This window comes from Caretta caretta, chromosome 15 (genome assembly GCF_965140235.1).
Source record: "Caretta caretta isolate rCarCar2 chromosome 15, rCarCar1.hap1, whole genome shotgun sequence".
Taxonomy (NCBI): Eukaryota; Metazoa; Chordata; order Testudines; family Cheloniidae; genus Caretta; species Caretta caretta.
This window is the reverse complement of record NC_134220.1, coordinates 25,137,906-25,161,905: the sequence shown is the minus strand read 5'-3', so window position 1 is coordinate 25,161,905 and position 24,000 is coordinate 25,137,906. Positions and strand designations below refer to the sequence as shown.

The following is a 24,000-nucleotide window of genomic DNA, read 5'->3' as shown; positions in this document are numbered from 1 at the left end:
GTGATTATTGATAAAGATTATTCAGGGCTTGCTTGTTGACACAATGAGTTATTCTTGCTTTATGTTTGGATTGGCACAAATGTCAAGGGGAAGATTTCAGTTATATTGGTTGGAATAAGAAAATTCAGTATATTGTTTTATTTTACAAACTGTGCTAATGACAAAAGACCAAACTCAGATCTTCATACTGTTTTTATTCAGGCAAAACTCCCATTGACTTCATCAGGAGTTTTGCTTGGGTAAGAACTTTAGGATTTGGCCCTATACATACATAAATACCAGCAGGGAAATAGCATCCAAATGTAATTAAGACTGGATCCTACCCTCCGGTGCATGTGTGTGCAAGGAGGAAAAGAGGTGTAGGTAACCTTTCCTATAACCACTGACCTCCTCACAAGCAGCAGGGCAGGCTGCTTACCTAGCACTCAGGAAGGGGCATAACTCCTATACTAGCCCAAGGGAATAAGGTATCCGGCCAGGGGTCTGTTCACAATCGTAGGATGCTCATTGCTTCTTTTCAGAAAAGAAACACAATGTTCTAGGAGGAACCCTACCCTGCACTGATGAACAGACAACCCCCCTCCCCCAAAATATAAATACAGGTCAGTCCTGCCTTCCACCTTCCCACTCCAAAACTCACTGCTCATGCTCTACCTTCTTGCTGAGCCTGACTGACCTGTACCTGCTCCTCTGGCCTAGCTTATGACATCCTCAGGCGACAGACTTGAAAAACAGACCAAATAACAATGCCTGGAAGAATGCATTTGGTATTGTAGGGTACTCTGAATTCAGTTCTGATCTCAGATACATAGGCCTCCTGTTTTGTCAAATGCCCAACAGCTAACTTTAAAAGTCCAACATGCCTGCATACTTAAGATCAGAATTAAGCCTTGAGATTTTAGTACAGCAATCTCCTACTTAAAGGCTAACAACCGTCACTAATTTCACCCACCCCCATTAATACATTATTTTTTTAATACTAAAACTCTAGCATTTTGTACGGTGGATGCACGGCACCTGTATTGACTGCCCCCCTCAGCGCGCTGAAGAAGACGAACTCATCACCTTGAGTTTTTTTAATGACATCTCTCAGAATCCACTAATAATCGAACAGGCTGTTCTCATCACTCAAAACATACACAAGCTCCTGAATTCTCTCACCAAGTACTTGAATCGATGGAAGAGATATCGCCCTCTGTGGAAATTAGATAAAGCCATTGTTATGGAGAAGTTTGCTGCAAAGAAACCAGCTTGTGTCACCTTTGATGAAAAGTTGCAGTTCTATATTAAGATAGCTCAAGAAGTGACTCAACAGCCCTTGATTAAAGATGAACAGTGCATTAGGCTTAACCTGGGCCCTTTAGCCTACACAGTACAGGAAAATGCAAAAGGCTGGGTGACTTCTCTTGGAAAACTTCTCAATGAGTCTGCAAAAGAGGAACTCTTCAGTCTTCAGGAAGATATTGAGGTAGATGTTTTCTCTGCTCACTGATAATCAGTCTTTCTAACCAGCTCTGAGTGGTGCTGCACAGTTGGATGACCTAAGCCTCCTATTTTATGAGGGAAAAAGAAATCTCGATCAGACATTGTTGGGTTCATCTTTATCATCAATTAACTAACTGCTAACTAAAAAAATACATACAGATTGTTTAATTGTTTTACATGGTCTGACTTAATATAATTGTACTTAATTGTCTATGTTTTTGCCTAATTATTCTCTTACTGCTATTTCTCAAAAGTAATTTTCTTTTATAGAGATTATCACAGAACCTTAGGAAAGCGCCTGATTCTTTGGAAGATCTCAAATTTGTTCTTGGCACAATTGCAGAGATCAAAGATATTTCTTTACAGGTGGAATTGAAATATTTAGACATTCAGGAGAGATACCGTACCCTTGCAGTATATAACATTCCTGTAAGTGAATTTATATCTAATCCCATAGATATTTTATACTTGTGCTTCAGATACAAACACCTTTCATGTAAACGAATGAAGTTTAGTTAAACTATTTTGTCTTAATAGAATCAAAAAGTAATATTTTCACATTGTTACTCCCAGATTGACATTTACTAGATTGCTGTACATTTGTTTAGCTCAGTTTCAGGTTATTTAAATAATGTTTTGTATATTTCATAACTGAAGGCCTGATCATGTAACCCTTACTTTCCTGTGAATAATTCCTACTTGTGAGGGTATTCCCACAGAAGTCAGTGGTACCATTTTATAGGGGAAATCCACTCCGCTCACATAAAGCCTAAGTGACTGGGCTTTATGCAGAATGGAGGCCTGATTCAAAGCTCACTGAAATCAGTGGAATTTGTGTTGATGTATACATACATGGTGCATAATTTATCCATCATAATCCATGAAAAGTGTTTGTCTAGAAGACTTTCCTTCTCTTTACAGGATTGAAGCTCTTAGATATTTTTGATAAAGAGTTGGAAAAACATGACTTCAATAGGCTTTGGATCAAGCCATGAGTGCAGTAAGGTTTGGGAGGTGAAATCCACCACTCTAACTCAGGGTCAGTGAGCAGGGCTGCTGTGCACTTCGCCCCCATATCTTCTTTTCCTGCCCTGTGAGCTGGAATAGGAGCTGCAGCTCTCTGTGCTAGCTGTGTGGGTGTTGAAACCACAAGATTTGCAAAAATGTCCATCTCATGATCCCTGTGCTGGTGCACTCACCTCATGGCCATCTACCCTAGCCTGTGTCGTTTGGTGAGAAGATCCTTTCCGTGGTGTGCATGTACTGCCTTATTCAAGGTTACTCACTGTACTGATGAAAGGCTTTCATGATGTGGAAGGTCTTGTTCTGCCTTTGCACCATGGATCAGTTTCATCCTCTGTCAGGATCCTTCATGTGAGTATGAGTTGCAGGATTTGGCTCACATACTTTGTATTCATATGTGTGTTCTCTTTAGACAACTGAAGAAGAGAGAGAGTTGGTCGACAAGATTAAGCAAATGTGGGAGATTCTCTTATTTGATGCATCGGAAGTTGATCACAGCCTTGGAAGCATCAAAAAGACATTCACAGAGGTTATATTTTTACCTTACATGTTTAAAATACATTTAGAAAAGGAAGGAAAAAACCCTAATTCAAACAATATTCCCTTTAGATTACAAGGGAGCAGATTGGAGACTACAGTAGCCAAATAGCAGATTTTTTCCACAGATTTACTACTGAGGGGCCTGGTGCTGTTGGGGAGAATCTTGACAAAGGTAAGAAGACTTATGTCTCTGTAGTTACATCCTAAAGTAGTCTGAAGACTAATACACTTGAAAACAGAAACCTATGAACTTTCAGAATGTTTTCCCTCTTAAGATACAAACTGAACAATTCACCGTATGACATTTGAAGAAATATAGTTTGTATATATGTGTATACAAAAATGATGCATTATTTACCCATCATAACCTATGAAAAATTTTTGTCTAGCAGACTTTCCTTCTCGTTACAGGACTGGAGCTCTTAGATATTTTTGATAAGGAATTGGAAAAACATGAGAAAAATCGTCAGGAGTTGGCTAATGCTGAGAAACTTTTTGACATTCCAATCACAATGTACCCTGACTTATTAAAAGTGCAGAAGGATATGAGGGGTCTAAAGCAGATCTATGCAATTTATAAGTTGCAAAGAGTAAGTGTTCTATAAAAATATGTATAATATAGAACTTTCCTTTAATTGCAGTCAAGTCTTTTCCTATCCATTTGACTGAAATAAGTTGTGATTGTTTTATCCTTCTGACTACCAGAATGTAGATCGCCTGAATAGTGCTTTAGTTATACTCACTGGTCCAGGAAGTATAATGTTGTAGTTAGGGCTAGATTCTGACTCTTTTTAATGCTGGTTAGCATCTTACTCCCCAAGTAGTCTCATTGACTTCAGTGGGACTGCTCCTGTGGTTAGGTGCAGTGCTCATTGTGAGTAGAGGGATCTCAGGCTGGCCATACGTGACCTTAGTTGGTCTTTGAATGAGTTTTTTTTTTTTAACTGATTTTGGAATAATTAAGATGTCCTCATATTAAAAGCCAGACTGTGACTCTGTAAAGCGGGTTCTTATTACTGCTTCCCCTGCTGTGTCTTGTCTTAAATCAGACTATAAGATTGTTGAGGCAGGGGACTGCCTTTTATGCTGTTTGTGCAGCGTCTTTCACATTTGGACCCTGATGCTGACTGGGCCTCTGAATGCTATTGCAGGAGAAATAATAAATATTTTTGTCACATTCCTTTCATAGTAACTTAAAAGGAAATGTTATGAATGTTTGCATCTATCTTGTTTCCAGGCTGCTAAAGAGGAATGGTCGCAGACCCTCTGGGTAAATCTCAATGTGCAGTTTCTCCAAGAAGGAATTGAAGGATTTCTTAAAAGCCTCCGAAAGCTGCCCAAGCAAATGCGCAGTGTGCCGGTGGCTTATCACCTGGAAACAAAGATGAAGGCATTCAAGGACTCCATTCCTTTGCTGCTTGATTTGAAAAATGAAGCATTGAGAGACAGGTTTGATCCAGTTTGTTTAAGGAATTTTCTATATGTGCAAGGACATTTATTTTTATTTGTTATAACTGTTAATTCCAGATGTTGAAATCTTGCAAACATTTTGCATATTATGGACCATAATAGTTGATATCCAATTACTAAGATTGCACAAGATGATGCAGTATGTGTAAATATTGTGTGTATTTTATGTAAAATATGAAGTCTCATTCTAAATATGAAATATAATTATAAATATAATTCTAGACTGTATCGAGCACAAATCCAGGTTGTGGATCCAGGAACCTGGATTTGTGCATTAAATGGCCCACCTTGATTATCATGCACATTGTGAAGAGAGTTGTCACTTTGGATGGGCTATTACCAGCAGGAGAGTGAGTTTGTGTGTAGGGGGGGTGGAGGGTGAGAAAACCTGGATTTGTGCTGGAAATGGCCCAACTTGATGATCACTTTAGATAAGCTATTACCAGCAGGACAGTGGGGTGGGAGGAGGTATTGTTCATGATCTCTGTGTGTATATAATATCTGCTGCAGTTTCCACGGTATGCATCCGATGAAGTGAGCTGTAGCTCACGAAAGCTCATGCTCAAATAAATTGGTTGATCATATAAATGTGATAGTACCATGTAATTACCTATTCTGTGCACTCAAATGAACATATACTACTACATATTATACATATTATAGCTACTGGTCTAGCGTCTAATGCTAGTAGTTCTAGTCTGGAATGCTAGAAACACTGCTGGAATCTGATAACCACTGGTTGTGCTTAGTTCAAAGCTGGCTGCTGATCGATGTTTTGCTCCTTATGTTTGATCTCAAACAGAGGTAGCTGAGACCTGATCAAGTCAATGCTCCTCCTTCCTTTCACCAGCTCTCCTAACATTCAGACCACCCTTTCTCTGCTACAACAGCTTGACAGCTCAAAGCTACCAGTTCATCTCTCTTACCTGCATTACATGGAACTGCCAAAACCACACCCCCACCGAGTGGTGGGAAGTAAAGAATGAGCTGCTGAGCTAACCTCCAACCTGTGTTTGGCTGGGATGAGAAGATGGAGTGTCTAGGAAATGAATGTTCCCTCCAATTTGTCTTCATTTGATAGTATTATTCCCTGCACTTTAAGCTGATCCCTATTGATAATATCTGGTCTTGTTTATAACGTGTTGATTTACTGAAACTCTTCCAGGCATTGGAAGGATCTTATGGAGAGAACTGGCACTAGTTTTGAAATGACAACAGCAACTTTTACCTTGGAGAATATGTTTGCTATGGAGCTGCATAAGTACTCAGATGTTATCAATGAGATAGTGGGATCTGCTGTTAAAGAGCTTAGCATTGAGAAGGTAAAGTTTTTAAATAATACCTAGCTTGTTTCGAAGACACTTACGACAACAGAGGTTTTTATTTTCATCATTGTTTTTGATCTTTCAGTTTTAGTTATCAAATGGTATTTAGAATAGCAATAAATAGTTTAACCGTTAGTTGCCAAAAAAGGTTATGTTAGCCATTTGTGTGATCCTTGTTTGGATTAGATGGGTTTTAAAGTGCGAGTCTACTTTGAAAAGTGATTGTAAAAGAGTCAGGGTAGTTTTCCATGTTTATTGTCTATCAGAAAGCTTACTTGACACAAAAATCAGTTTACAATTAAAAATATTTTCTTTCCTAACTGCCAGCCCTGCACATTTGACCTGGGATCTGATAGTCAAGCAGGATGCTTTCCGTTTTCTGCATCACTGCTAGTAATAAAGGTTCTGCAGCTCAGATTAGTCCTTCAGTGATACTAGTATAACTGGATTATTTTCACTGGAGCTGCAATGGAGGTAACTGAGACGATAGCTCTGCTAATGAGGCACTAGATGGAACCAAATCCATCTCTCTCTGAGCTGTGTTGGCTCTATAGTGATAAAAAGCAGAAAGAACTTATTTCTCTCATTGAGATTAGCAGATAAAACTCATAATGCACACTAAGAAGAGATCTGATGGATACATTGTCCCTGTTTAGAGAAGACCTGCCCTTTAGAGCTGGAAAAATCTGTGTAAAGGCCATCCTAAATGAGCGATTTTCATTTTGATGTTAGAATGACTGTCCTCTAGTTTTACAGGACTGAAACAGGCTTCTTTTTATCTTCACATGCAGGGTGTTAAGGAGATAGTGGAAACTTGGGAGAACATGAAGTTCACTGTAGTGAGGTATTTCAAAGGCATTCAAGAGCGAGGCTTTATTTTGGGATCGGTCGATGAAATTACTCAGATTCTTGATGACAATGCTGTCAATCTTCAGAGTATCTCAGGCAGTCGATTTGTAGGTCCTTTTCTATCAACAGTCCACCACTGGGAAAAAACTCTGTCCTTGGTTGGTGAAGTTATTGAGGTAGGGAAGAAACTGAATGATTAATTTGTCTCTAGCTTTTGTTTTTCATGATCAAGATTTTCCATCGAACTTGTTTCTTTGATTGTAACACTTGACTCTTCTTCTAGGTCTGGATGGTGGTTCAGAGGAAATGGATGTACCTGGAGAGCATCTTTATTGGTGGGGATATAAGATCACAGCTTCCAGAGGAAGCAAAAAAATTTGACAACATAGACAGGATATTTAAAAGGGCAAGTAACTGACCTGTTTCGTAACAGCTTGTGATTGAGAGAATTACGTGATATGTTTTGCTTTTAGCTCCATATTGAACTGCAATCCTCCATTTATAGATGTCAGTGCCCTAACATTTTTTTTCTCGTGATGACTAAGCAAGTACTTCTCTCTAGTGATACTCCCAGCTATTCGAATTGATTGTAAAAATGTCAACGTGACAGTGAGCTTACTTGGCACAGAAATCAGTTTACAAGTACAAATATTTTTTCCTAATTGCCAGACATACACATTTAAGCTGGGATCTGATTGTCAGGTTGGATCCTTTCCATTTCTTGCATCGTGGTCAGTAATAAAGGTTCTGCAGCTGCAAGCGCTTCACGACTTATCTGTCTAAGGCATCATGCATTCCGCAGTATTGTAGAAATAGTAAATAATAATAAAGATTATGACTATATATAATAATATCCTATATTGTTTCAGTATTGTCACAAGAGAAATCTAACTCAATTTGCTCCTCAGCGTCACCTTTAGTAGTTTCTAAAGATTCTTTTCTATGTCTGTAGATAATGGGTGACACCGTAAAAGACCCAGTGATAAAAAAATGCTGTGAAGCCCCAAATCGACTCACAGACCTCCAGCAGATAAGTGATGGTCTAGAGAAATGTCAGAAAAGCTTGAACGATTATCTGGATTCAAAGCGGAACGCTTTCCCCCGATTTTTCTTTATATCTGATGATGAGTTGCTCAGCATCCTTGGTAGTAGTGACCCACTCTGTGTTCAGGAACACATGATAAAGGTAAAGCACCCTGCTTATAAGAATGTCCCATGCGCACTATGATTTTCAGGTGGAAGATTCTATACTATACATATTATTAAGAGCCTGCTAGTGTTTCTTTCAAACTAAACTTGCTGTAATAGCAACACAGGAAACACTGGACCAGACTAGTGATCCATGCAGTACGGTGTCCTGTCAGTGCCAATGGCTGGTACCAGTGGCTTCGGAGGAAGATTCAGCATACCCCATAGTGAACTACTATGGAATAACCATCTCTATAACATTTGATAAATTTGTATTTTCTCAAAAATCTTAATGGGGCCAAATTCTGTGCTCATTTACACTCTCTGCAATTGGGTTAATGGGATATAAATCAGTGCAAAATCTGGCTGTCAATATTTAAAAATAATTTGTCTGCTATATTTGATTGGTCAGAGCCTGATTCTGAACTCTAATGGGGGTTAAGTGAGGTACCAGATCTTAGGAACCTAGTACAGATAGTACAAAGTGTTCCTCTGCTGGCATGTTTCAGATGTATGATAACATAGCATCCCTGAGATTTCAGGAGGGTGATAGTGGTGAAAAAATTGCAACAGCCATGATTTCAGCCGAAGGAGAAGTGATGGAGTTCCGGCGGGCCATTGCAGCAGAAGGCCGAGTCGAGAACTGGATGACAGCTGTTCTGGTTGAAATGAGAAGAACAAACAGACTCATTACTAAAGAGGCCATTTTTCGATACTGTGAAGATAGAAGCAGGTGAAGTAATCAAAGTGATAAAGATAACAATTGGAGCATAATAAACCATTAATAGTTTGAAGTCTATATAAACCATACAGAAAGTGTTGTAGAGACTTCCTTTTTTATTTAAATATAGTTCCCTTCTCTTACTCTGTATGGCAAGGGTCCATTAAAAATTGATTGCCACCCAGTTCACATACACAGACAGTTAAACAGAAAAATATCTCAGTGCCCAGCATCTAAACAACTTTAACTCTGTCCCTGTAGTTCTGTTTCTCTGTAAAAATTTTATCTTTAAAAATTTTATCTTTAAAAATGCTTTTAAAGTGTTACATTTGAAGAACAAAATCTAATTCTATAAGTTCCAAATGAATAACTGGAAATGTAATTTACATCCTTGATTATATATTGGGGATTATTCTGTAGCCCAAGTGTTCTGACACTAACAGTTGCTTTTCAGTATAAAGAATAATTTTATGAACTTGCTTAGGAATTTAGGATCTGTTCACCCACTAACTTTGTGTCCTTTGACACGTGTCCACTTGTAAGTGGAATTATTTTGCTCAGGAGAAAAAGACTGGATGAGTATTTGGATGTGCTTATGCACGTCAGTGATAGGCACTATAGATATACATAGATAAATATGTTCTTCAATAATATAGACGATAAATCAATAGATACAATAGATTATGTTAATGTACTCTTGAATTTGTAAAGTATTTCTGATATTACGCTTGTCTGAGGCGGCATGTCATATAACCTTTGTGCAGATAGGAATACAGTGTTAAATTGTTATGGACAGTTCAGAGTGAAGCTGTGTGCTGAATGGATAAGGTTCATTTCGACTTATTGTAAGGAGAGAGCTAAGGTTGCTTGGGTGCTGGGCCATGAACATTTTTTTGTTTAAACATCTGTGTGCATAACTGTGAGTTAAGGTTGTTGTCAGCACTGTGTACATAACCAGAGCCTGTGATTTCCTTAGTTTTTAATGATTTTTAGTTGGGTTGTCAAGCAATTAAAAAAAATAATTGTGATTAATCGCCCGATTAAAAAAATTAATCGTGATTAATCACACTGTTAAACAATAAATATGATTTAGTTAAATATTTTTGGATGTTTTCTGTGTTTTCAAATATATTGATTTCAATTATAACACAGAATACAAAGTGTACAGTGCTCACTTTATATTTATTTTTGGTTAATATTTGCACTGTAAAAAACAAATTTTTCAGTTCACCTAAGATAAGTACTGTAGTGCAATCTCTTTATCATGAAAGTTGAACTTACAAATGTAGAATTATGTACAAAAAATAACTGCATTCAAAAATAAAACAATGTAAAACTTTAGAGCCTACAAGTTCACTCAGTCCTATCGTTCAGCCAGTCGCTCAGACAAACAAGTTTGTTTACATTTGCAGGAGATAATGCTGCCCGCTTCTCATTCACAATGTCACCTGAAAGTGAGAACAGGTGTTCTCATGGCACTGTTATAGCCAGTGTTGCAAGATATTTACATGCCAGATGCGCTAAAAATTCATGCTCCAACCACCATTCCAGAGGACCTGCGTCCATGCTGATGACGGGTTCTGCTCGATAACAATTCAAAGCAGTGCGGTCCGACGCATGTTCATTTTCATCATCTGAGTCAGATACCACCAGCAGAAGGTTGATTTTCTCTTTTGGTGGTTTGGGTTCTGTAGTTTCCGCATCGGCATGTTGCTCTTTTAAGACTTCTGAGAGCATGCTCCACACCTCATCTCGCTCAGATTTTGGAAGGCACTTCAGATTCTTAAATCTTGGTTCGAGTGCTGTAGCTATCTTTAGAAATCTCACACTGATATCTTCTTTGTGTTTTGTAAAATCTGCAGCGAAAATGTTCTTAAAATGAACAACATGTGCTGAGTCATCATTCGAGATTACTATAACACAAAATATACGGCAGAATGCGGGTAAAATAGAGCCAGAGACATACAATTGTCCCGCAAGAAGTTCAGTCACAAATTTAATTAACGCATTATTTTTTTAATCAGCATCATCAGCATGGAAGCATGTCCTCTGGAACGGTGGCCAAAGCATGAAAGGGTATATGAATGTTTAGCATATCTGTCACGTAAATATATTGCAGTGCCGGCTACAAAAGTCCAATGGGAATACCTATTCTCACTTTCAGGTGACATTGTAAAGAAGAAGCTGGCAGCATTATCTCCTGTAAATGTAAACAAACTTGTTTGTCTTAGTGATTGGCTGAATGAGAAGTAGGACTGAGTGGACTTACAGGCACTAAAGTTTTGCATTATTTTGTTTCTGAGTGCAGTTATGTAACAAAAAAGTCTATATTTGTAAATTGCACTTTCATGATAAAGAGATTGCACTACAATACTTGTATGAGGTGAATTGAAAAATACTGTTTGTTTTATCATTTTTACAGTGCAAATATTTGAAATAAAAAATAATAATATAAAGTGAGCAGTGTACACTTTGTATTCTGTGTTGTAATTGAAATCAATATATTTGAAAATGTAGAAAAACATCTGAAAATATTTAATAAATTTCAATTGGTATTCTATTGTTTAACAATGCAATTAAAACAGCGATTAATCACAATTCATTTTTTTAATCGGGATTAATTTTTTTGAGTTGATCGCATGAGTTAACTGCAATTAATTGACAGCCCTAGTTTTTAGTGTTGATGATTTGTGTAATGGTATTTCTTGTCTTGTTATTAATTGCACTAAGTAACCTTTAACTACAAGTTAGTTTTGTTGTGGGGGAATTTCCTAGTTTTTTTAAAATAGTATTAGACACCTTTACAGAGTGCTCTCTTGTCTCTAGAAAGACAGATTTGTGTCATAGTTGTTCCAAACATTCAGGGTAGAACTGTTCTTTCAAATATATTATCCATATTTTCCATAGAGTTGACTGGATGTTGATGTATCAAGGCATGATGGTGCTGGCTGCTAATCAGGTCTGGTGGACCTGGGAGATGGAAGACGTCTTTCACCAAGTAAAGAAAGGAGAAAAACAGGCAATGAAACTTTATGCTAAGAGAATGCACGAGCAGATTGATGCCGTGGTTACCCGAATCACAAAGCCGTTAAATAGAAATGACAGAAAAAAATACAATACTGTTCTCATCATTGATGTCCATGCCAGAGATATTGTTGATACGTTTGTAAGAGACAGGTAATCCACTGACCCGCTGAGATCATTCCAGAGAGATTGTATTCTGTACTCACAATCTTTTGCTTTCTCCTTTATAGCATCATGGAAGCTCGAGAGTTTGAATGGGAAAGCCAGCTGCGTTTTTACTGGGATCGAGAGCCGGATGACCTGAATGTGCGTCAGTGCACTGGCACCTTTTCCTATGGTTATGAATATATGGGCTTGAATGGAAGACTAGTCATCACTCCCCTTACAGATCGTATCTATCTAACGCTCACACAGGTATATATTAAAGGGATTTTGTCATATGATATTCTGCTGAAATATATTTCTTGGGGTTCACAACATGATTATTTTATTGCCCCTTTCTGTTTCCGCAACTGATCACATTATATAAAAGTATATTTAAACTCAGTTAAAATCCCATGTGATTTGAAATTTTTAAAGACTATGTAAAAGGCTAGATCAGCTTCAAGGCTGGTTGTTTTATTAAAATCATGGCTGAAAGCTGATCATTTTAAGGCATTATTACAGTGATGGTGGAGCCACTTTGTGAGATCTCCAGTTCCTCTGCTGTTGGCTGCTAAAAACTCCGACCTCAGCCAGTATTTTCAGTTCTGATTTCTGGTGCCCATCTTCTGTTCTGCCTAATCCTCTGCTGACTTTCCATGCTTACGGATCAATCTTTGCTGGAGAGGCTGTTGAGGTGCATGCAATGTAAAAGCTGACTGGCAGGAGCCAGAACTGGAAATGCTAGGAGAGAGGCACTCTGGCAGCTGTGGGAGGTGAAGGAAGAGCACAAATGGGGATGACGCAGAAATAAATCATGAAATTCATGAGTGCGATGCAGTCTCTGACTGACTTGCTCTTCTAATTAGTATATTTGCTAAACAACCCAAACCCAGGCTCAGGTGTAACAGTTTATATGATATCCACATCAGTAAACTATATTGTACTGTAGGAAGCCTTTGAGCTGAATTGCAGTGTGTTACCCTGCTCCATTCAGCCTTGCTTTTGTGGTTTATTTCCAAAAGGCTCTATCCATGTTTTTGGGAGGAGCACCTGCAGGGCCAGCAGGTACAGGGAAAACTGAGACAACCAAGGATCTGGCCAAAGCCCTGGGCTTGCTGTGTGTTGTAACAAACTGCGGCGAAGGCATGGATTTCAAAGTAAGAGTTGGAAGGCTGTGTTCTCTGGTAACATGATATTAGCACCATTATGCACAAAGACCAGGCTAAATGACTTGTCCTTAGCTTTTGCAGAAGACCTATTCTAATTACAAACAAATCCCATGCAGTTGAAAATTAAATATAGTAAAAAAATGTTGTTTCTTGTTTAAGTTCCTGAGATGGCTGGAGCTCAGGATTCTGGCTTTGCCTTGTAACAGTGAGAATCAGTGGCAAGATGATAAGATTCTAAGCTCATTGTGGGCCACCAGCATAGAGTGAATAAGCCTAGCAATAGATTGTGGAGTGGGAAGGCAGACAAGTAACCATAGGCTTTGTTAAGTCCTTTACAGGTGTACTATATGCCAAAATGTGCTGAATGTTTTTTTGGGCTGTTTTTGTTTTGTTTTCAGGCAGTTGGTAAAATTTTCTCCGGTCTTGCCCAGTGTGGGGCATGGGGATGCTTTGATGAATTTAATCGTATAGATGCTTCTGTGCTTTCAGTCATCTCTTCTCAGATCCAGACAATCCGAAATGCTCTAATGAATCAGTTGAAAACATTTCAGGTAAACACCCACACCCACCCACCCAAAACCTCTTGAGAAAGAAGGCTAGTCTTGTATTTAAGGCATGGGATTCGGGGAGCCTATCGTAAGATGCAGTTTACCTGTGCAAATATATTACACATGGGTATTAAGAGTTAGGTATTTAAGTGCATATTTAAGCACTTAAATAAGTGGCTTGATTTTCAGAGATGATGAGCACTTCCCTTTAACCGCTCCCTGTCTCAGTTTCCCCATCTGTAAAACGGGGATAATAACACCTACCTACCTACCTACCTGACGTGGCAGTTATGAGGCTTAATTTATTATTTATTGTAAAGTTTTGAGATCCTCAGGTAACAGGTATAGTAGAGAAGTGCAAAGAATTTTTGCCATTTTATCTTTTTATGTCAGAGTCAGTATAGTCTGACATTTGTTCATGTTTTAGTTTGAAGGGCAGGAAATTTCCCTCGATGCACGAATGGGCATTTTTATCACCATGAATCCTGGGTATGCTGGCCGTACTGAGCTCCCTGAATCTGTAAAAGCTTTATTCAGGCCTGTGGTTGTGATTGTACCAGATCTCCAGCAAATCTGTGAAATCATGCTCTTTTCTGAAGGTTTTCTTTTGGCAAAGGTAGGGAAAGTTTACTTCAAAGTAAAGTAAAATAAAAACATGTACATGAGTGGTGTGTGGATTGGGACTTCTTTCTTATGATTCTCTGTCTTCACTCTCTAATAGGCCCTTGCCAAAAAGATGACAGTGTTATACAAGTTGGCAAGAGAGCAACTTTCTAAACAGCATCATTATGACTTTGGACTGCGTGCTCTCAAGTCAGTACTAGTGATGGCTGGAGAACTGAAGAGAGGATCACCTGATATTAATGAGGTAGACTTACTGTGTTCAGCTGAGGAACTGCCCCAGTATGACTGGTGTAAATTCTCATAGGTTCATTGAAATTATCACTGTTTGAGGATCTGACCCACTGTATGTAGCAGTTCATTCATGGTATCTTTGGTTGTATCGAGAATGCCGTTTGTACATCTGCTACAGAAATAGGGATGCTTTCCTGTCTGTGGCATTTGTCTTCCCACTTAATGATTTACTTACTGAGCAGCATCATTCCTTGCACAACGTTCAGGTACCACCTCCTTACATGCAGTGCTTACAGAAAGGGTATGTAAATATGGGTAGCCACATTATCAACAAAATGCAGATAAAAGGAAGTGTGTATGGCTGTTTTAACCCTTAGTTTGTATATACTTTGTACATATGTTTGAAGGTCTTAGGGCAAGGTCCTTAAAGGTATTTAGGCACCTAACTGCCATTAGGCACCTGTGTATTTTTGAGGATCTGGGCCTTAATATTTATATCTAGGATGCAAAGGTTAGATGAATATAGAGATTAAAATTTTCCAATGTAACACCTAAATTATGCTCACCAAAAATGCTTATATGCTAGTTGTATAATCAAAACCCATATTTGCACATGCAAAGCTGCTAATTGTACCATACCTCCCAGTACATTTGTATACCCAAATGTGGGTTTTGCAGAGTTTTCTAAAGGAAATAAGTACGTTAACAGTGAGCTTGTGTGAATTAATTCAAGAAACAACCAGTAATTTGGGACATTCCAGCACCAGTGTTTGGAAATTTGGGTCATATAATGAAAAATTGCAATTTAAAATCCCAGTTGAAACTGATCAGCTTCACCATGATGAAATGGCTTTTATTTCCAATAGTAATTTGTGCCAAGATAATTATCTAAAGATATCAGGAGTGCATGTAGTAAAAATTGCTAACACTGTGTTAAAATAATTGTATAGTGGTATTATACAAATATTTTCTAGGCTATTTACACTTTTGAAAATTGGTTGAATATTTGGGGATTCTCTATTCTTTTGTGTTTTGTCTAGGATGTGGTATTGATGAGAGCTCTCCGAGATATGAATCTTCCTAAGTTTGTGTTTGAAGATGTACCACTCTTCCTTGGCCTGATCTCTGACCTGTTTCCTGGCCTGGATTGTCCTCGAGTCCGCTACCCTAACTTTAACGATGCTGTAGAACACGTGCTGGAAGAAGGTGGTTATGTCGTTTTACCAATCCAGGTAGAAAAAATGTTGAATTGTTTAACATTATTGTTGTAAACAGTGGGTAAAATTCTGATGTGGTGTATATTGGAGTGGCATCACTGAAGTCAGTGGAGCAATACTGATATACGCCAACTGAAAATCTGGCCCATATGAGTTTTGTATACACCGTTATCTAAAAAAAGGAGTACTTGTGGCACCTTAGAGACTAACAAATTTATTTGAGCATAAGCTTTCGTGAGCTACAGCTCACTTCATCGGATGCATCACATGCATCCGATGAAGTGAGCTTTAGCTCACAAAAGCTTATGCTCAAATAAATTTGTTAGTCTCTAAGGTGCCACAAGTCCTCCTTTTCTTTTTGTGGATACAGACTAACACGGATGCTACTCTGAAACAATTATCTAAGTTCATGTTATTTTTCAGGTGGATAAAGTAGTTCAAATGTATGAGACAATGTTAACTCGTCATACTACTATGGTGGTTGGACCTACTGGAGGTGGCAAGTCTGTTGTCATTAATACTTTGTGCCAGGCCCAAACCAGGTGAGCACAGAAGTAGATGTAAGGGAATCAGAATTTGAAAAAGGGCATAGTCTACAGGACAAATGTACTGCAGCAGTCCTATGTGGTCATGCTTGGATCTTCCCTAAAACTTTATCCTACTGTAGTGTTTGTTTAGTGTGAAGTTCAACTTGGGCTGTGGTGTGTTTGGTAATATTGTTCTTTCTGTTATCTCTCTGCTTAGGCTAGGATTAGTGACAAAGGTTTATATGCTGAACCCTAAAGCCATGAGTGTGATTGAGCTGTATGGTATTCTTGACCCTACCACGCGAGATTGGACAGATGGAGTTCTATCAAACATCTTCAGGGAAATCAACAAACCTACTGATAAGAAAGAGCGAAGGTAACCACCTAAGAATTAGAAAATATATTAGTAACTTTTAGGTATTCTGAATTTTACAGTCACTTTATTTTATGTTTAATACAAATTAGATTAACAGTCCTAAGGAAAAATGAAGGAAACATACCCAGAGGATAGGAACCAAACAAAGATATTGTCCTAAGAGTTTGGTGTCCCAATCTGATTCTGTAGGGACAATAGCTTCTGCTAAAAATGTTACCTGTATTTGACAGTTCTTCTTTGAGTCTTTGTCCATGTGGATCCCAGTCTTGGTGCACATGTGACTCATACATATGAGATCTTGCATGCATTAGATGCAGGTGCAATATGAGCGGATCCATGTGGACAAATCATCTTGAAGAACCTCAGGTACTGTATAGGTAAGGAATCATTCTCTTAAGTTTATTTTGAATTACTAGAGTGATTTTAAGCTACATAAGATACTATCTTTTCCCTTTCCATTGAATTACCTTAAACTGGGCAATAGTCATGGCCTTTCATCAGACGCAAATTTAACATATTATTAGTTCTGCAATTGCAGCCCTGTGCATTGCACATCTGTGGGCCTTGTGCACTGTACATGTGAAGAAGGGAACTAACAGTATTGCTTAGTTCTTAAATAGAGTTTTCTGGTTGAAAGCACTTGAAAACAGCATCTAATACACACCCCTTTGAATGAGATATGTAATGATATTTCAGTTTTACAGATGGGGAAACTAAAGCTGAGGAGTTCAGTGACTCTCATGAGGCCATAAAGGTGGGAGAGGAATTGTGGAGCTGTTTGAGGCAGGTTGGGGAGATCTGCCTATGAGCTCTTTACCTCTGCCCTATTGTATACCATAACTTCCAAGTGGCGACTAAGTCGTCTCCCCCTCACATGTGGTGCCACACATTTGGTGATTTTTTTCCCCACCACTAGGCAGCTTTTTCCAAGGTGGATATACTGTAAAGTCAGTGGACTTTGGGTCAGGCCCAAAGAGAACATCTTCCTCTCGTACTTCGGCAGGAGAATGCTTGAGCCGCAGCAGGCAAGCAATCTCAAAAGTAAATTTGTATGAATTGAGCCTGTAGATGTGTAGCAGTCTGTTAATGTGAGCTCAGTATTCCTAGTAAGGTGAATGCGAACTAGGCAGGTAGATGGAAAGGGCAAGAGAGCCTTTAAATCTCTTCCATTAGGGTTAATTCATATGCTTATCCTAAAATTGAGCTAACATCTTTGATGATAATGATAGTACTTAAAAAAGGAAATAAATCTATAGACTGTGCCCTGTTAATTTCAAAACATGAGGGGAGTATTGAAGATGAATCACTGTTTATTCTACAGGTTTCAGAGTAGCAGCCGTGTTAGTCTGTATCCGCAAAAAGATAGTCTCTAAGGTGCCACAAGTACTCCTTTTCTTTTTGTTTATTCAAGGTCCCTTTGTCTGACATGTCTGCAGGTACATTTTATTTGATGGAGATGTGGATGCTCTCTGGGTGGAAAATATGAATTCTGTAATGGATGATAACAAGTTGTTAACCTTGGCCAACGGGGAGCGCATCAGGCTGCAGACTCACTGTGCTCTGTTATTTGAGGTGAGTAATGACCACATCATTTAACAACAACTAAAGGGTTAACTACATCTGCCTCTGCAGATTCTGAAAAGCAGGAGCCACAAGTGCTCTTCATGGTTTCAAGTTATTTATGGCCATCATTGCAACTTTGTTTTCTAGGTTGGAGACTTACAATATGCATCTCCTGCTACCGTATCCCGTTGTGGGATGGTCTTTGTAGATCCTAAAAACTTGAAATATAAGCCCTACTGGGAGAAATGGCTTAACCAGAGAGGAAACAAGGTAGAAAATTGCTGGTTTTGATAAGATAATGATTTCAGAAACTATCTGAATTAAATATAGAATTGTGGCACCTTCATTGGCTGAATTTCTTTAGAATTCATTTGTCATACAGATAGATCACTATTACCAAGTTTGATTAGAGCTGTAAGAAAATGAGCATGTTAACCTTTAATTCTTTGGTGTGGAAACAAATAATATAAAAACAGATCAGCAGGAGGTGCTTGATTTCCAGAATAAAAGCCAAAAACTGTCATAAGAATGACCCGATTCATATTATAAAGTAGTGAATCCATGACCCCTGCTTATGTAATATGCTGCATGTTGCTTTTTGTTATACCAAGGCCTAGATTATACTAGGAATTTACTGTGGTATAACTACGCCTCTCAGGCTGGTGAAAAATCCACAGCTCTGCAATACTGACCTAACCCCGGTGTAGAGCAGCACTAGTCGATAGAATATTCCCATTAACCTAGCTACCACCTCTTAGAGAGGTGGATTATCTACCCCAATGGAAGAACCCCTCCTGTTGGTGTACGGAATGTCTTCACTGAAGCACTGCAGTGTTGCAGCTGCAGCTTTTTAAGTGTAGACAAATCCCAAGATAAAAGGAAATGAAAATGAACTAACATAGAATAATATACTTTAGTAAAAGAGTTCCACTGCTGGTATGGGATCTTGATGTTCCAGCCATTCACTTCACAGGTGATACGTGAGCCAATACAGTTCAGGAACCACTGCTCTAGAGTAACCCCCATGCCCTGGCTTCAACCAATTTTATCAGCAATAAATAAATATAATCCTGTAATAAATCCAAGAAACCATCTTCACCACCCCTGATTTTTCATAATATGCCAAATAAAAGGTAGTAATCTTCCAGTATACCAATAATTCATTAGGGTACTTTAAAACAAAATAGTAGGCATCATGATGTATCTGTTCAGTGTACACCACCATGTCTGTTACTATGTTAAAAATAAGGTTACCTGTACAGAAAAAAGAATAATCTATTTAAAGTGTATTTATAACAAGTATCCCTGTATTATGTACAAACAAATATGTGTCATCCATTCATACAGCTGATAAGAGTTGTAGTGTGAGCAGAAAGACACCAGACTCCAAGTTTTATAGCAGAGATCTAGAGAATGGCCTCCTATACCTGGAAGTTCCTCACTTGATTAAGTTCTTCCTGCAACATGTCCTGATCTTTCTGGAAACTGGAGAAGCAAGAATTCTGTGAATTCAGCTCAGTTCTACGAGAGTTAACCCTTGGGCTGGCTCAGTGTTCTCAGTTGATTTGGATTCAAAGGACCAGATGCATAGTGGGTTTTAGTTGGCATAGCTCTACTGCCTTCAGCTGGCTGATTCAGATCTATTCCTGCTGAGAATCTGGCCCATAGAATGATGTTGCACCTCTTGAGGGAACCATACCCAGACCTCCTCTGGTACAGGGAACATCTCTATGGCTATGTCTAAACTGTGTCACAATGTGGACTATAGGGGTGGAAATTGCAGTGTCCCAAATTGTTGTGCTCTGCCCCATGTGGATGCTGCTGGCACAGACTAGAAGGTACCTAGTTCATGTTAACATAGTCATCTTTCAAACAGACCTAGATACCTTCTCATTCACACCCGCAGCATCCACACAGGGCAGTTAGACCGCAGGATGCTAGTGTGTGTGGAATTTCATACCCTCGTAGTCCAAATTATGGGGCTGCTTAGACAAGTCCTAAGACTACTTACAGTTGGTTAGACAGGTAGCAAACTGGCTTTTAATGTTTCTATGTGGCTATGTCCTATCTCTTTTTTCTCAGCAAGAACAAGTTGAATTAAATCGTCTCTTTGAAAAATACGTACCATACCTTATCGATATGATTGTAGAAGGAATTGTGGATGGCAAGCAAGGAGAGAAGCTGAAAACCATTGTTCCCCAAACAGATTTAAATATGGTAAGATATAAAGAGTATTGATTAAGACGCTTCTACAGAAGGGGAAACTGAGGCACAGAGGGGCTACATAACTTTTCTAAGTTTACACAGCAAGCCAATGACAGCGGTGAAACCAAAGTGTTCCTCAGTATGCCCTCTAGACAAAATACGCCTCTATTTCCACTAAAATAAAGACAGTCAGTTGCTAACACTATTATTTTACTTTAATGAATACCTATATTAGCAGAAACACACCTATATGCACACAAATCATCACAACACATTTGAATATATTGCCTTGCCCCAAAGGCATGAAAAGAAAAAAAGGCATATTAAAAGTCATCATAATTCTGAACTTCATCTGAAGCCGTTGTTTCTCAATTTTTTATCACAGGTGACGCAGTTGACTATGATGCTGGAAGCCGTAGTAGTGCTGGAACCCGATGATCCTGATGTTCTGGAATGCTACTTCCTGGAAGCTTTGTATTCCTCTTTAGGTGCTACCCTCCTTGATACTGGAAGAATTAAATTTGATGAAAGTATTAAACGTATTTCCTCAATGTCAATGGTTCAAGATGATAATGTCATGGCTAAACCAGGGGAACTGCCAGGTAGGATTTTGTCATTTATAATTTAATCTGGGACATTTCCCTTGTTTTAAAAAAAAACAGCTGTGACAGAGTGGGATATGCCTGTATCAAACAGTTTGTATTGTATGTTGTATGCAGGATATTAGAGAGACAAGGTGGCTGAGGTAATATCTTTTATTGGACCAACTTCTGTTGGTGGGAGAGACAAGCTTTTAAGCTACACAGAGCTCTGCTTCAGGTCTGGGAAATGTACTCAGAGTGTCACAGTTAAATACAAGATGTGTTGAACATCATGTCTAAACTTGCCTGAGGGCAGCGTGTTGTTCTGCACTCCAGACATTTGTCTTGTGCTAGAAAGGTGTTTTTGACACCTCTTTGAAGGACTGTCACTGAGAGCCATCTGCTACTATTGACTTTGAATGACTCTCAAGTACTGACCCACTCTCTGAGAAGAGTTCCACCCAGGGGAGGATTGCCCAGGCAGGAAACACTGTGGAAGACAGCCACAAGACTCCTCCTGAGGGTCCCCCTTGCAAGTCCTGGGATAGCGGTGGTCTGGGGGCTGGGGTGGGAATGGCATGTCGGGGAGGCCTCAGCATTCAGCGCTGCATAGACTCTAGGCAGCGCTCACTATGGCCGTGGGAAGTCTGGGGAGACTGCCATAATGTAGACATGCAGCGTTGTTGTAGCCATATTGGTCCCAGGATATTAGAGACAAGGTGGGTGAGGTAATACCTTTTGTTGGACTAAATTCTGTTGGTGAGAGACACAAGTTTTCAAGCTTACAGAGAGGTGACCTGAAGCAGAGCTCTGTATAAGCTTGAGAGCTTGTCTCTCTCACCAACGGAAGTTGGTCCAATAAAAGATATAACCTCACCCACCTTGTCTCTCAGATGACTTAGACAGGCTGTCAGGGCCTCTCTAGCCCCTGGAGTAACCCAAGATTGAGAGGGCACCAAAGTGACTTAAAGATACCATAGGATACTCCCCCAGGCTGCGAGTTCTGTGCTGCACCTCTTATTACAAAATCTCACCCTGCACATTTATCTTAGTCAAATGATGTTTCTCCTGAAATATTTCAATGTCCCAGATGATCTTTAGTTGTTAAATGAGAACCACATTGTGGATTGCAGGTCAGCTTCCAACTTTGTATGACTTTCATTTTGATGGGCATCAAAAAAAGTGGATACCTTGGAGCAAACTAGTTCCTCAATACTTTCATAAGCTTGATGTGAAATTTATTGACATTCTAGGTAAGTGTTGGTATCCTTTAATCTAAAATGTGCTATCTATAGCCCTCTAGTAATAAATAACCTGTGCAGTGCAGGATTCCATTCTGGGATGTTTCATTCAGGAACTGAAGATGAATGACAAGGCAAAAAAAAATATTTTTGCTCTTTACTGCTCCTTTGTGATATACAACAATAGCCTTAAAGTTTACTGCAAGGGGTTTTTCTTTTTTTGCCCTTTTTTCCAATTAGAAATATTGGGCTTTGATAGCCTTCTTCATGCTGGAGGACTCCAGCAAGGTCTTAGGAGGGTTTGAATGGTGCCATCATAATAGACTGTTACCTTAGACAGCTGGGCTAGTCTACACATTTGCATGTCGCTCAGAATTGTGAATAATCCACACCCTGCTGAGCGACATAGTTAAGCCAACCTATGTCCCCGAGTAGACAGCACTAGGTCAATGGAAGAATTCTTCAGTCCAACTAACTACTGCCTCTTGGGTAGGTGGGTTAACTACTGCGACGGGAGAACCCCTCCCATTGCTGTAGTAACTTTTTTTACATTTAAGTGCTGCATTGGTGCAGCTGCAGCTGTGGGGCTGTAGAATTTTAAGTGTAGACATAGCCTTAGACTCAACACTCCTTCCCTCTCAGTGGCAGAGATCAACTGTTCAGGTCCAGCCTTGTGGGATGTCACCCTTCAAGTTCTTCAAGGATCTTGTCAAAACCCTTCAGGGGAATGTGGAAAACTGATATTCATGATACATCTTAATGTAAAGGACAAGGAAAAAAAGAACAGTCAGGCCATCTTTATATATAATAAAGAAGCAGTTGGAGTTGGACAAAAAATGAGTTAGTTCACAGTTCATCTTTTAAGGATTGTTAGGAACCATGTTTTACATAACTACTAAGGTAAAAAGTAGGGAGTTGCTAAACCAGTGAAAAAGACCAACCCACAGTCTCCCAGGGTAGACAAGCCAGGAAAATCACAGATCCTGGCTTAATTGCCTAGTCAGAGTAAAAATTAACCTGTCATGAAATCCCATAATACAATATATGCTTCCGCCGACGTGCACAGGCTGAAATTGTGGAAAAGCAGCATCACTTGCCCAATAACTTCAGCCGTGCAGAACACAATGCCATCCACAGCCTCAGAAACAACTCTGACATCATAATCAAAAAGGCTGACAAAGGAGGTGCTGTTGTCATCATGAATAGGTCAGAATATGAACAAGAGGCTGCTCGGCAGCTCTCCAACACCACTTTCTACAAGCCATTACCCTCTGATCCCACTGAGGGTTACCAAAAGAAACTACAGCATTTGCTCAAGAAACTCCCTGAAAAAGCACAAGAACAAATCTGCACAGACACACCCCTGGAACCCCGACCTGGGGTATTCTATCTGCTACCCAAGATCCATAAACCTGGAAATCCTGGGCGCCCCATCATCTCAGGCATTGGCACCCTGACATCAGGATTGTCTGGCTATGTAGACTCCCTCCTCAGGCCCTATGCTACCAGCACTCCCAGCTATCTTTGAGACACCACTGACTTCCTGAGGAAACTACAATCCATCGGTGATCTTCCTGAAAACACCATCCTGGCCACTATGGATGTAGAAGCCCTCTACACCAACAGTCCACACAAAGATGGCCTACAAGTCATCAGGAACACTATCCCCGATAATGTCACGGCAAACCTGGTGGCTGAACTTTGTGACTTTGTCCTCACCCATAACTATTTCACATTTGGGGACAATGTATACCTTCAAATCAGACTAACATGGCTGCTACTCTGAAACCTGACAATATAAGTTGTTATGTGAACATAATAAAATAGTGACAAGTGAGCTGTACAGTTATGACAAAGTAATGCATATAATTTTATAGTAACAATTCAGCAAGTACATGTCAACTTCACTGAAAACACAATAAATTATATGGCCACTAAAGTTATCCCTA

General features: G+C 39.2%; 1 protein-coding gene across 2 annotated transcripts in view; it reads left to right on the top strand.

The window, feature by feature from the left end:
• The window catches only part of DNAH10 (dynein axonemal heavy chain 10), a 110,407-nt gene that overhangs the window by 37,091 nt on the left and 49,316 nt on the right, over positions 1–24,000 (top strand). For both annotated transcript variants that reach the window (XM_048821400.2, XM_075120029.1), the window contains exons 20-44: positions 992–1,468; positions 1,756–1,914; positions 2,921–3,037; positions 3,118–3,220; positions 3,460–3,638; positions 4,286–4,497; positions 5,684–5,840; positions 6,635–6,868; positions 6,976–7,098; positions 7,645–7,878; positions 8,390–8,613; positions 11,509–11,778; positions 11,856–12,039; positions 12,792–12,926; positions 13,337–13,489; positions 13,914–14,102; positions 14,208–14,354; positions 15,382–15,573; positions 15,982–16,100; positions 16,303–16,461; positions 17,898–18,033; positions 18,172–18,294; positions 20,107–20,241; positions 20,615–20,831; positions 21,944–22,063. In XM_048821400.2, coding sequence (XP_048677357.2) covers positions 992–1,468; positions 1,756–1,914; positions 2,921–3,037; positions 3,118–3,220; positions 3,460–3,638; positions 4,286–4,497; positions 5,684–5,840; positions 6,635–6,868; positions 6,976–7,098; positions 7,645–7,878; positions 8,390–8,613; positions 11,509–11,778; positions 11,856–12,039; positions 12,792–12,926; positions 13,337–13,489; positions 13,914–14,102; positions 14,208–14,354; positions 15,382–15,573; positions 15,982–16,100; positions 16,303–16,461; positions 17,898–18,033; positions 18,172–18,294; positions 20,107–20,241; positions 20,615–20,831; positions 21,944–22,063 — 4,498 coding nt within the window. The remainder of the gene's footprint in view (positions 1–991; positions 1,469–1,755; positions 1,915–2,920; positions 3,038–3,117; positions 3,221–3,459; positions 3,639–4,285; positions 4,498–5,683; positions 5,841–6,634; positions 6,869–6,975; positions 7,099–7,644; positions 7,879–8,389; positions 8,614–11,508; positions 11,779–11,855; positions 12,040–12,791; positions 12,927–13,336; positions 13,490–13,913; positions 14,103–14,207; positions 14,355–15,381; positions 15,574–15,981; positions 16,101–16,302; positions 16,462–17,897; positions 18,034–18,171; positions 18,295–20,106; positions 20,242–20,614; positions 20,832–21,943; positions 22,064–24,000) is intronic.